This window comes from Typha latifolia, chromosome 10, assembly GCF_019914945.1.
Source record: "Typha latifolia isolate L0001 chromosome 10, TyphaL0001v2, whole genome shotgun sequence".
In the NCBI taxonomy this organism is placed as follows: domain Eukaryota; kingdom Viridiplantae; phylum Streptophyta; class Magnoliopsida; order Poales; family Typhaceae; genus Typha; species Typha latifolia.
The window spans coordinates 10,590,143-10,603,347 of NC_133095.1; the positions used below are offsets into that span (position 1 = coordinate 10,590,143).

Sequence of the window (13,205 nt, forward strand, 5' to 3'; positions counted from 1 at the left end):
ACGATCTAGAGATAAAAAAATTATAAAAATTTATATGGAGGTAGCTTCAAAATTTAGGGTTCGAATGGATCTAGTTTTATGAGAATCCAACTTATAGATGAAAATAGCTCAGCTTCTTCTTCTCTTTATAGTTGAATTAGGTTTTATTTTAAGCTTCATTCAGGCTTGATTCAAGCCTAAATTAGTTCAAGTTTACTCAGGCTCGAAAATAATTTGAATTGATAATGCTTGAAATTGCTAATTGAGCAGCTCATTAAAGCTCGAGCTCAGCTCGAATTCGAAATACGCTCAAATTAAAATGATTTTAATTCAAGGTTGATCATAAATCTAGGCTCAAAATTTATTTCAATTTAAGCTTGATAAAAGCCAGGCTCAATCAAGCTCGGCTTCATTCACACTCCTACATGTTTGTTTAAATATTAAATGTAAAATTTTGTTATAAATCATGAGTTTGTAACTAATCACAAGCTTGGATTGACAGGGTTGTAAGTATTCATTGATGGATTCGTCTTCCCAGATAATTTAAATTTTAAATGCAAATTTCCATCGTGCTAAGGTACATATGCACTTGTTAAATACTAAATATATATATGAGATCAGATGATAATAGAAGTGATACCATTCCAATGATTGGGCACCCAGCATAGCCTAAGGGCGGAGCTAGGAACGAGATTCGCTGATCCAAGCTCTCCCATTGGATCGATCTAGCTCGATGAGCCTCTCGGGCTCGATCTAGATTTAGGGGTAGCAATCAGGTCGGGTTAACTTGATTCAATCTTCTTCTCTATTTTAAAGTTAATGGCTTAAACTCCAAATGTAGTTTAGATCAAACTATAACTTAGAAATTTTCTCATTTAAAATTAACCGTTCAAATACCGAAAATAATAGGGTTCGTTGCCATCAATATTTCTCGCTAAATAACTAAATTATGGAGGTAGTTTAGTCTTCCGATCCTACGCCTATTTAAGTCAAGCTCTAAATTTTGGGTATATCAAAATATCTCAAATCTAAAAATAAAGCGAGATATTAAAATATTAATTGTTAAGTTATTTTCTTCTAATAACTTATACTTTTAGACTAGTCGATGAGTTTAACGCGTTTATATTTGAAAGAAAGTAATCCCTATTTTTATTTTTATTTTTATTTTTTTGAGAAAGAAATCCCTAAATCTTATGTGATCACCAGAAGCTTTGACATGGTAGCAAGGAGGTTTCCAATAAAATTGCCATCTTTCCCCCCCTTTTTTTTTAATTACTAAAAAGATTTTTCCACAATTATAATACTACTTTCCTATATTATTCATTTTCATGTGTGAATAGATAATATAAGTATGTATACTAAGGGATATCTAATATAAAATTATAATGTGTTGGATAATTGCACAAAATCTTTATTCAAGAAAAATTGAAGAAAAATAATTCATCAATGAATTGGAGAGCACTTATCATCTAAGCATCTAATCCATTTTAAATAGGAATGAATTCTTTCATTTATTCTTCGGTCTTTATCGTATTAATTTTAATTTAATCAACATAATTAAGTAGGCAATCTATCTCATTTGTCTAAGATTACATATATAGTTGTTTTGTTTTAATTTATTCTGAATCCAAATATTGATTTAGAAATCAAACTTCTCATGGGTTTGGATTGGGTCATCCATTGGATAATCTATATCTTATTACAACCCCAGGGGTATCCCTTTTCATTAATTTATAAGAAGTTTGATGACTCATAGTAAGATCACAAAATGGTATAAGAAAGATTAATACTTTATCATTTTATCTTAATCATCAATCTTTGCCACTTGACTAATGGGCTATTACTGGGTTAGAAATATCTTAGATCTAGGGAAAGAGGATTAATTAAGAGATTTTGAATGACTTAATTAATGATTTACATAATATATATCTACTGGTTCTTAATATGGTCCTAAGTAGTTTATTTAATATCATATTAACTTATTCATAATCGAAGAAACTAGCATACATTTTGTTATTTCTTTGAGAAATTTGATTTGGTAATGTTCAAAGAGGATATGATAATAGAGAGATTAGTTGATATAATGCAAGTATACCTTTTCTTAATTTGTGGGCACACTTTAATGTATACAAATAATAAATAATATTTGTTTTTCAATTTTATAGCTATAATAGCTAGTATTACTCATAAGCGTTGTACTTTTTTCTAGTTAAATAAGCATTGTACGTACTTTTAATAGCTATAAATATATGATTATCAATCTAAACTAAGTTCATTATCCTGAATGTTTTATAGATCATATATTAACTACTCTTTGAAAAGAACTAATTTATAGAATCCACTTCAACTTTAGCACGAAGAGAAGTTGCCATTCTATTACAATATCTAGAATACCATTCAACGTATCAAATAATACCACTATATATTTGATGTAATGCAAGTTAATCACACCCTTAATGAGCATAATTCTCATTTATGTCATCATGTGTCGGATGGTTGTGATGTCATTTTCTTTGAGAATGCCAATTCTTCTCTACAAAACACAGTCTTAAGCATGCTTCTCAATTAAGAATGAGACTAATTTTAAGTATTTTTCATATCAAATATTTGAATTTGAGAGCGCACGTTCGAGTAAATTATTATAATTTTCTTGAGTGAGGAACAAGTTCTTTGATTCCAATACATTTTCGCAATTAAAAAGCAAGAATGAAGGATGATGGTGCGCGAATTCTATGTATATATATATATATATATATATATATATATAGTGAAGAAAAATTCCTTACAGGATAATTTTTGCAAGACATGGAGGCCACAACTTCCTATTTTTAACTGTAATAACTGTTCAAGCAACCGCCACAATGGCGACTGAGGTCATAACTTCCAAGTCTACTTCTATGTTGTACAAGATAAGGGGATGATGGTTTTGGTGTAAAAATTTCTACAACTTGTTGTTCAGGTCAAAGCATCCCATTGTTTCTTATATTTTCTATGCAGCTTATGATTCCAACTTCCTAACTGCCTATACACCAATATATAATAATCACTATTATACTTTTTCTTCTCTCTCTATTATCTCATCTGGTATCTTCTATAAATATCTCAAGAGACACCATCTTTAATGTGCAATATAACTTTCTCAAAGATCTGGAACTAATGGAGGAATCAGCTAACTCTTCTGTCTACAGTGGTGTTTGTTCCAGTGGGAGCCTAACTTCATCTGAGGAGAGTAGTTGGACCATGTACATTGAGCACTTCAGAGCATCAGAGGAGAGGAGAAGAGCTGCTATATCTTCTAGCGATGTCGAAGACTCTGCCATGATCTCGTATGCCTCTTCATGTGCTTCGTCGATCAGCTGCAAGAAATTAAGGCCACTAAAGAAGAAGAGGGGGTTGGGGCCTTTAGATGATGAGGAATTGGTGGATACTGCTAGCTCTCCTGTAAATAGTCCTAAGGTTGGAGGAACCAATCTTTGTTTCGATGTTTTCTCGAGTGAGTTTTATATAATTGGTTTGGTATTTGTTTCTGCTTCATTTGTTGTAGGTCAGTGCTTTAACTAACATGGATGGCAAGGAGATGCCTAAGGTAATTTGTTTGTGTTCAATTTTCAATTTTAATTTTTTTGTTTGGTTTTGAGTTTTGTTGTCTTGGCTGTAGGAAGAGAAAGTGGATCCAATATTGAAGGGGAAATTTGTGCATGAACTGGATCTAGTTGGTGGATGCACAGAACTGAAGAAAAGGGGGCTTTGTTTGATTCCTTTTGCAATGCTACTGAATCACTATGGTGGATAGCTTTTGCAATCAAATAGTACTGTCTGTTCTTGGTGTGGATGGTTCATATATTATGTGGGTTTTCTTCTAATAATTTTACTCCATGTTATATTATGTAAAGGATTGCTTTAGTTGCATAGGAATCAAGCAATCCTCAACATGGAGAATTCCCTCTTGAGCAGTGCCACAGTGAAGCCAACTTGTAAGATAATACTAGTAGTTGCCTTGTTAAAAGCGTGAAAGCTTAGTTTCTGTACAAATGACTACACAATCATGCATATAGAAGATGACATTTCCTTTGTTCCCCTATATTCTTGTAATCTTGTCGTTTGAGTTAGTAAAACTGAAAGTAAGATCATGGTAGTGTTAATCAGATGGTACTCAGATTGTTAGCCTAATGGCTTCTGCAAGTCTGACAAGTCTCTGATCAGTTGTTTATCTCCTCAGCTTGCAAAAGTAGGAGATGATGAGTAAACAAACAAGAATATAGACAAGTATTATTATGATTAGTTTGTAGAATAACTTATAATCTTCTTTATTTCTGTTTTGATAATTAATACCTATAGTTCATATGAATTCCTTATTGTCAGGTATATCTCAGCCAAGAAGTAAGCGTTCACACTAAACTTCTTTGTCGAATCCTAGTCTCTAATACCTAACCGAGAAGATGCACCCAACCATTATAATAAGATCCAAATTTATATATTAAGAAAATCCAAAGAGGATCTGATTTGATAATGTGTGCAAACGGCGATATTTGGAGAAAACCTGGAAATAAAAATAACAGAAAACTGCATGTAGTACAGATTGTGATCGTAAATTACGCCAATTGGAGAAAACTAGTACTCCTTATAGAATGGAAGGTTGATTTGTTCAGAATCAGACCCGTCTATTATCAAATATCAGATTATCTTTTTCTATGTTGCGATATATTCTTAGCGGTGTTGAGGACCAGTTTGGGCTGCCCATTATGGATATAAAACCACCTCCATTCACAAATAACAATATAATTAAGATAGAACCTACAATGAGACATAATATAGTAAGACTATTGCAGGCCTTGCATAATATAATTATGTATAAAAGATTGCTCAAGATGATACCTCTCCATGTGCAAAGAATAAAGGTAGGTGCATATAGAAGACTCCATGGTCTTAAAACTTGAGAAAATTAATTAGATTCGAAGAGCCCCTTAAATCCAATTAAATTCAACTTGTATAGAAGGATAGGTGTTACTAACAGTGACCCATGAATGCATCTAGCTTAAATCTGATGAATAGTCATAGTCCTGTGATGTGGACCTCAGCAATCAATGGCACAAGTTAGTTGGGATGTCATGTTGCTATGGTAGATATAATAACACTTTATGTCTCTATCTTCTCTGATACAATACTCTTGAGCGGTAGATTAGATATGTTTCGCGAGACAATCCTCGATAACCAAGAGATGAATCAAGGATTGTTAAAAGATCAACCAATCAGCTAACAAGAGAGAATTTTACCTATTTCACTAGGATTCATTCAGGTCTTAAGGTTAAACCAACTGGAATAAAAACAGTGACATCAGAAATAGTTCATAACAGAGTGGATTATCAAATATTCATACATTTAGTAGATAGACTCTGATTGATCTGGATGACGTTTCCTGCCTCTTTTAGGTGGAATATTGGTTACATATGTATTGATGCTCGTTTCGCCTCACTTTTCTTGTATCAAATTTTATCGTCGTTAACTAGATCATGTCATGTCAATTACTAGGAAATTAGACATTTCATTAGACCTGGCAGCCTGCAGAGTTATGCTTTATTTTAAAAGTAGTCGGTGTTATTAATATATTAAACATGAAGCTATGTGCTTGCCACAAATCAGAACTTCTATACGATTTCTGAAACCTAATTTTTGTGATTACACCTGACAATATATCTAGTGATCATCTGAACAGGCCCTCTTCAAGTGTCAAATTTTCTTGTAAGATCTTGTATGAAGAATGCATCAATGCAACAATATTGCTCTCTTTCGCTAAAATCAATGGCAATAATTGTTACAGTAGGTAACAAGGAAAAAAAAAAATTACAATACAGTAAATAAACTTCAGAAGATAAAATTCAATCAATCATCCTTATTTCCCATAAAAGTAGAAGTAATCCACTGAACCCTTATTTCTGAACTTTAAATTCTGAATTGCATGTCGAAGTGCTAGTTGCAGTGAAGATCCAAACACGCGAATTACACTCTATTTTAGCCGATGCGTGTAACTTAAACATTCCCAAAATGATCACCTTCCCATCAATAGTTGTCGAAGATGTAAAATCCAATCCCTTGGAAACATCAGAACGGAAGGAGCTGCTGGCCATCACCTTGGATGCTAGAATTTCCACCGAGGTGCTAATCGTCTCTGTCTTACGTGCATGAATCATGCCGGCGTTGATAGGTGCAGAGCCAACAAGATCTCCATGGTAATAGATTGTAATCATCGAGCTGCCGTACTTAAATCCTGCAAAGTTAGGATTCTTGATGACGATCTCGACCGCGAGAGTGAGGTTGAATGTGAGGGGAACGAGAGTGAAATCTACATGCTGGACATTCACAACAGAAGCAGTGGCTTCTGGCGTCTTTGGTTTGAAGACTGTGAAGTATAGGATGACAAGAAGTACAACAAGGAGGAGGATGACAATTGCTGTCACAATGCTGCAGATCTTGATACTTCTTTTCGACATTGATGAAGAAAGTTAGAGAGCAAACGAGATTAGGGATGTTAAATTGTGTGCTTGTGAGCTATGTTTGGGAAGAAGGAAGCTTGTGGTATTGGAGTTTTAATTTTTGAGTCTTTGTGTGTTGGAAGAGGAAACCAAAGAGGTTTGAGGTCAAAGGAAGGAAAGAGTTTGTGGGTCGCAAGTCGCAGCTAGCCGTTTGTTCCGCGCCAGTAGGTTATTCTTTTGGGTTGATCATTTGCAAACCAGAAGCTGCAGGAACTTCCCTGCAGACACTGTAGCTGGCGCCTCTCGATTGGTTCGTTAAAGAAGTTGGAAATTCCTGCATCCTGGGATGTAGACAATCTGCTTGCTTGCTTATTCTACCTAAAAAGACTCCCCGCCGGTTTCCAACTAACTCTAACTGAAATGGAGAGTGCCATTTCTACCAAAGTGGATAAGGTTATTATCCAGCTTAACAAGAAGCACAAACATCACGGTAGATATATAGACATGTCCAGGTTAAGCTTTTGCTTGAAGTCTAGACTAGACAGCTAAAAGCTCGGTGGGGCCTAAAGTACCTCTGTATCTAGGGAGGGTTGGCCCTTTGTTCAGCCCATATCTAGCCTTCGGGCTCATGAATGATAAAAAAAAAAAAAAAGATAAAACTACCAGGTTGAGGATGGGTTTGCTGGGAGGCAAATCGTCGCCGGCGACTACTGGTGGACAAGATGTTCAACAAAGGAGGGCTTCGTTGAGGAAAGGAAATCTTGGGCCTTGGTGGTGGCAATAGCAAGATTCCGGAAGAGATACTTAATAAGCTAAAGGAATAGACGGATGACTGTGTGATAATCGACCTGACCATCTTGGCCAAGTGTAGAGAACGTTGGCGACTAACCCTCTTTGGAAGATTTCTTCGATCATATATTCCACTATACAAGCTAAAAGTTAATATTTGCTCGACTGTGGAATGGAATTGATGGGTTTGAAGTCTCAGACATGGCGGATTCTATGCATTCAATTTCATCAAAGAGGAGGATATGCTCTACGTTATATCCAACAGACCATGGACGATAGGAGGGAAGGTGCTAAACCTCATAAAGTGGAGGAATGACTTTCGGCTAACTGCAGCCGCCTGCACAACTGCCCCGGTATGGACTCAACTCCCAAATCTACCTAAGGAATATTGGGAGCTAGAATCACTCATACCAGTAGCGGCCTTTTTAGGCAAGCCATTAAGGGTGGATGAGACCACGCTCGACCATAATAGAAGCCGATATGCTTGAGTGTGCGTGGAGATTGACCCTAGCAAACCTCTAAAGCAAATAGTTTGGCTTGGCCCAAAGACCAACAATGTGGAACAAATAGTGGTCTATGAAGATATACCAAGGGTGTGCTTCAGTTGCGAAAGGCTTGGACATGAGAAATCCTCTTGCCCGGAGCGCAAGAGGTACTCATAGTGGAGATACAACTGCAAAACAGATAGGTAGGGAGGCGACATCATTGGTGGACGAGTCGGACCTGTTTGGGCCATGGCTAAAGGTGGCCAGAAGATCAAAGATGGCTAGCCAGGGCTGGAGAATGGATAGTCCGGTAAGTCAAGGAAGCGGTGGTCCAGCAAAGGGTGTAATCGGCCAAACTGAGGCAACCTAGGGAACCTGGTCAGAGGATGGCCTACGGCAGCAAGTTTTGAGGAGGCAACCAAGGAGTGGCAAAGAGACCAAGGAACGAAACAACGACCTGAAGCAAGCCAAAACAAGGAAAGAAGACAAAGGAAACAAGGAAGAAGAACAGTCAAAGAAAGCTAAGAAAGGCATGGGGCATGTGAGCTTTGATCGTAAGCTTGGGAGTCAATGGGAGAAAGGAGAGCCATCACAAAAAAAATATCAACGGGTTCCAAGAAGGGCAAAAAAGACAGGCCTAGAGACAGATTCGCTATCAGCTTCTAGAGACGGGGCTTTAAATGCGACAAGATCTGATAGCAAGTTGTATGATATGAATGGAAGGATCGAAGAGAACGAGGTGCAAAAAAATATCTCTCGTAGGATGGATGGCACCAGTAGTGAATCGTCATGTTAGAGAAGCAAGTCGGTTCTAATTGGAGGGTTCAACATACATATGGGTGATGGAAGAGGTAAAACCACATCCTTAGCTTACGTAAAAACCATGCAAAATCTTAAAACTAATTTTTTTTCCTTGGAGGCTGAGTTCCCTAGAGAACTGATAATTGAGGGGGTAGCCTCAAGTTGCTCAGCTCTTAATGGACATGAACAATAGGATCCACCGGCTGAGCATGAATGGGCGGTAGCTCGGTTGAAGGGTAGTATCACCTCCGGCAAAGAGCTGATGGATACGGAGGAAATGGAGCATGACTACCAAAGCTGCAAAGCCCTGGTGCTGTGCGATACGTGTAGTACGCTAATTATTGGATCGATTGATAGTGCAACAGACCATATGGAGGACAAGAGGGTCGATGAGGATACTCCATTGACGAAGAGAGGAAGGAGAGACTGACTCTCCAATCTACTGTATATTAGTGCTTATGTTTAAGATAGTAGTTTGGAATTGCTGAGGAGCTTTAAAGAAAGAGGCTTTGAATCGGTGTAGGGACCTAGTAAGGGAACACAAATTGGAAATGGTGTCTTGCTGAGACTCATGTTAGCTGAAGGAAGAGCAGTAGTGTTGGTAGAGCCTTGGGTCATGGTTGGACACATTTTTGTGTCCCAGCAATGGGCGCATCAGGTGGCATAATTTTGCTTTGGAAGCCCTACATTGGATAGGTGGAGGTGGTGGCAATATCTAGATATGCTACGCATGCAATTATCACTACGCTGAATGGAGGAACCTGCATGCTATCCTTTTTTTTTATGCCAGCAACTACCACTATGAACAAGTTAAGCTTTGGAGTGAATTATCCAGCATTGCTACGACTGATCTACCTTGGGCAGTGATGGGAGACTTCAATGCCATTCTATCACCAAAAGAAAAGAAGTCTGGGGTGATAGCCAGGCTATGGGCGAAGGATAAAGCCTTTAAGGATTTTGTGGATAGGGTTGGACTTTGCGACTTGGGGTTTGAGGGTGTTCCTTACACCTAGTGCAACAACCGACCTAGCATGGATTGAGTCTGGGTCTGTCTCGATAGAGTACTATTTAACTCGGAATGGTTGACACAGTTCAACAACTGCAATGTTTCTCATTTGGATAGAACTGCCTCTGACCATGCGCCACTCTTAATGACCTTTGGTGAGGATAAGAGGCATGGGGTTAAGCCTTTCAGGTTTGAGCATATGTGGATAGAGTATGAAGAAAGCAAAAGTCTAATGGTCCAAATCTAGAGTAGAGAAGGCTGTTGGGGATTCATGCATAGCTTCTCGCACAAAATCTTTGCCACTCAGAGGGCCTTCAAGGAGTGGAGCAGAGGATGCGTCGGGAATGTGGAAGCCAAACTCCAAGCGGTGTAGTTTGATATTGCGAAGCTAGAAGAAGAGGATGATGTAAGGGGGCTAGACCAGAACTGGATAGGCCTGCTTAGAAGTCTATACAACTTAAAGAGCACATTAAGTATACAGATAAATCTTAAGTGGCTGTAGTAGTCTTAGCTTCGGTGGGTGTTAGATGGGGACAAGAAGACCTCCTTCCATCTCATGGCGAATATTAGAAACCAAAGAAATCACATCTCCGGCCTGACGGATGATCTTGGAGTTTGGCACACTAGTTAGGAGGCGATAAGGGCGATGTTCCAAGCCCACTACTCTGAGCTATGGGGGCCGATGGTTGAAGAGGAGAATGTTGATGAAGCCTGAAGGCTGCTACCCACCATCCCTTTCTTAAGTGAGAGATGCTTAGAGGCTAGTTGAACAGATCATCTCAGAGGAGATTAGAGCCATCATCTTCGTCATGCCTCAAGGCAAGGACCCAAGTCCTCGTGGCCTCTAGGCAGAGGTGTTCACCACATATTGGGAGGAGAAGGGGAGTCACCTCTATCAAACTGTGTCGAAATTCTTCAAAAAAGGAAGGATGCCGAACCACTAGGGATGAACCTTCATTACAATAATCCCAAAGAAGGAGAATTCGGTAAGAGTCAAGGACTACTGGCCAATCACGCTTTGCAATGTAGCCTACAAGGTGATTGCCAAAGTACTTGTTGAGTGGATGAAGCCGCTCCTACCAAAGCTCATTGGGCAGGAGTAGGCAGCTTTTGTTTCAAGTAGGACCATCCAAAACAATACACTAGTGGTGCAGGAAATAGCCCATTCTATGGCTAGCGGCCGGACTTCCCCATCGATTATGATGGTCAAGATGGATATAGAGAAAGCGTATGACCGACTGTCGTGGGAGGCAATTATGAGAACTCTGGAGCTTATGCATTTTTTGGTGAAATAAAGGAGCCGGGTTCGAGTACGCATTGCCTCGCCTAGCTTCGGGTTGCTAATCAATGGGTCGCCGAGGGACTGGATATCACCTCATTGAAGCATCCGATAGGGGGATCCCTTGTCATCTTACCTATTCATCTTTTGTTCGCAGTTATTAACATCTATTATCAAAAAGAAAATGGATGATAGGCAGATTGATGGAGGACTTTGGAGAAGGGAAGGTGGCGCATATGCTATATGCAGATGATCTACTACTAGTTACCAGAGCGGACCGGAATAATACTGTGGTGCTAACCGAGACTCTGGAACAATACTCCCATCTCACGAACCAGAAGGTCAACAAAGACAAATCAGAGCTCTTCATCTCGAAGTAGATGGCAGAAGAGGCTAAAGAGGAGATCTACAAGCTGATGCAGATCAAAAGAGCCAAAATGCCTTTTATTTATCTCGACATCAAAATATTTGGACACCGAATCCTAGTTCTCAGTCACTGAGACCTGGTGGATCGGGTTCGTCAAAAACTGGCTGGTTGGAAGAGGAATGTATTGTCTTTGGTGGGGAAGTTAACTCTAGTGAAGTCAACCTTGACAACCATTTCGTACAATTGGATGGGATCAACTTGGCTGACAGACTCTACCCTCGACAAAATTGTAAAGAAAGTAAGGACTTTCCTATAGGAGAAGAGTGCTGAGAGGCACGGGCTTCATTTAATAAGCTAGGAACCTATCATAAAGGAGAAGAGTGAAGGAGGGCTGGGGGTAAGAAACCTCTAAGTGGCAAAATGCACTTTGTTTGGCAAGCATGTCCTTAGTGTACTTAGGGCAGGCAAACTCCATGAGTTGTAATCACTAGGCACAAGTATGGCTAGCTTCGGCCTTGGGAGACGAGGCCGAAGGGGGGATGCTCATGGTTGTGGAGGGCGGTCTATCAGGTGGTGAATTAGCGGAAGAAGGGTCTCAAAGTAACCATTAGTGATGGGATGATGACCTGGATCCATGGCTCAAAAAAAGACCGATAGTGAAGTGGTCGTGCACTATTAATGTGGAAGGGTTTGACATTACCTCTTGGGTAGTCAATCTCATGTAAAATGGGGCTTCGATCAATACTAGGTTGATAAGGGGTTTTACAATGATATTACCTTCTTAATTGCTATGATACCGACATGTGGCCGGCTAAGTGATGACTTATTGGTCTGGGCTTTGGATGCAAGTAGAGAAGCAAAGGCCAAATCTATTTAAAAAATTTTTAGGAAGCCCGAAGAGTGAGGCTGAAAGGGTTGGTCAAAGTTGTGGTGCATCCAGACGGCCCCATGCATCAAGACCTTTCTTTGGACTGCCTTTTGGAACATGATTCCTACTAGAGTGTATCTTTATATTTGCCACTGCAGATCGGAGGGTAATTGTGAGCCCTACAGGCTACACCGGGAGACCGTGGCACACCTATTATATCAATGTAGGTTTGTGGTAGAGGTGTGCTTGGATTGTGAAGATGGCGAACATTGAAGGGCTTGGTGGGGGCTAGCTTGATCAAGAGTGGGCCACCAAGGATTGGAGCAATGACCCAGCTAAGGCAGCCTAGACCAAAGCAGTTATTGCGGCTTCATTATGGGGTATATGGAAGGAGCATAATAATATAATTTTTAGAACTGCAAGGTCCACTCTAAGGGTGGTGGCCATTTAGGTAATAAACCTAGCCCAGAAGTATAGAAGTCAGATAAGGAAGAACCACCGGCGGGGCAGTTCAAGGCTGGTTACAAAATGGCGCCCCTCAAGTGGATGGATCAAAGTCAATACTAATAGGTCTTATGTGGAGAACGAGTACCAAGAAAGAATTGGCTTCATTGTGAGAGATGTAGTAGGCCAAGTGTGGTTAGCAAGGTCAGAACCTTCCAGTAAAATCTCTACCGAGTTCTGCGAGGCCAAAGCCATACAAGCAGCACTCTGAGTAGCTCAGGGAAGGTGGGACAAGATCATAGTGGAAATGAATACAGAAAGCATGGTATATATATATATATTCCAGAATGGGAGAGGCGCACCATGGTGCTTGAGGGGCATTATGAATGAATGTTGACAAATGTTGGTGTCCTTCATGAGTGTGACGTTCTTACACACACACATAGAAAGTAATATTGCTACATATTGGCTGGCTAAGGGTGGTCGGACGATAGGGACTAGCCACTGGTGGGGACCGACAGATCATTGGCCTTCAGAGCTTAAGCATATTGTTGTATGTGATAATTGCAGGATAGAAATAGTTGTAATCACTAGATGAATTCCTGCTCTTTGTAATAATTAAAAAAACCCAACCAACTCTAATTGGGATGAGGCCTTGGTGGATCCGAACTGTAATGGAGGAGTGTTTTGTAATGTTGAGAGGTTTTAGTGAGGTTA

At 39.5% G+C, this 13,205-nt stretch overlaps 2 protein-coding genes across 3 annotated transcripts; one reads left to right on the plus strand and one right to left on the minus strand.

The window, feature by feature from the left end:
- Positions 1-2,811: 2,811 nt before the first annotated feature.
- On the plus strand, positions 2,812-4,060 carry LOC140796581 (vascular-related unknown protein 3-like). 2 transcript variants are annotated; one of them, XM_073149640.1, is made up of 4 exons: positions 2,812-2,938; positions 3,168-3,435; positions 3,524-3,565; positions 3,638-4,060. In XM_073149640.1, the coding sequence occupies exons 2-4, from the start codon at positions 3,220-3,222 to the stop codon at positions 3,770-3,772; spliced, it is 393 nt and encodes a 130-aa protein (XP_073005741.1). In that variant the 5' UTR covers positions 2,812-2,938; positions 3,168-3,219; the 3' UTR covers positions 3,773-4,060. The 2 variants fall into 2 exon arrangements, with proteins under 2 accessions (XP_073005741.1, XP_073005740.1); XM_073149639.1 differs by lacking the exon at positions 2,812-2,938 and having other exon boundaries at positions 3,070-3,435.
- A 1,846-nt stretch (positions 4,061-5,906) lies between these two features.
- LOC140796002 (uncharacterized) lies at positions 5,907-6,467 on the minus strand. Its single transcript, XM_073148840.1, has one exon. It carries the CDS (start codon positions 6,465-6,467, stop codon positions 5,907-5,909), a length of 561 nt encoding a protein of 186 aa, XP_073004941.1.
- Positions 6,468-13,205: the final 6,738 nt, after the last annotated feature.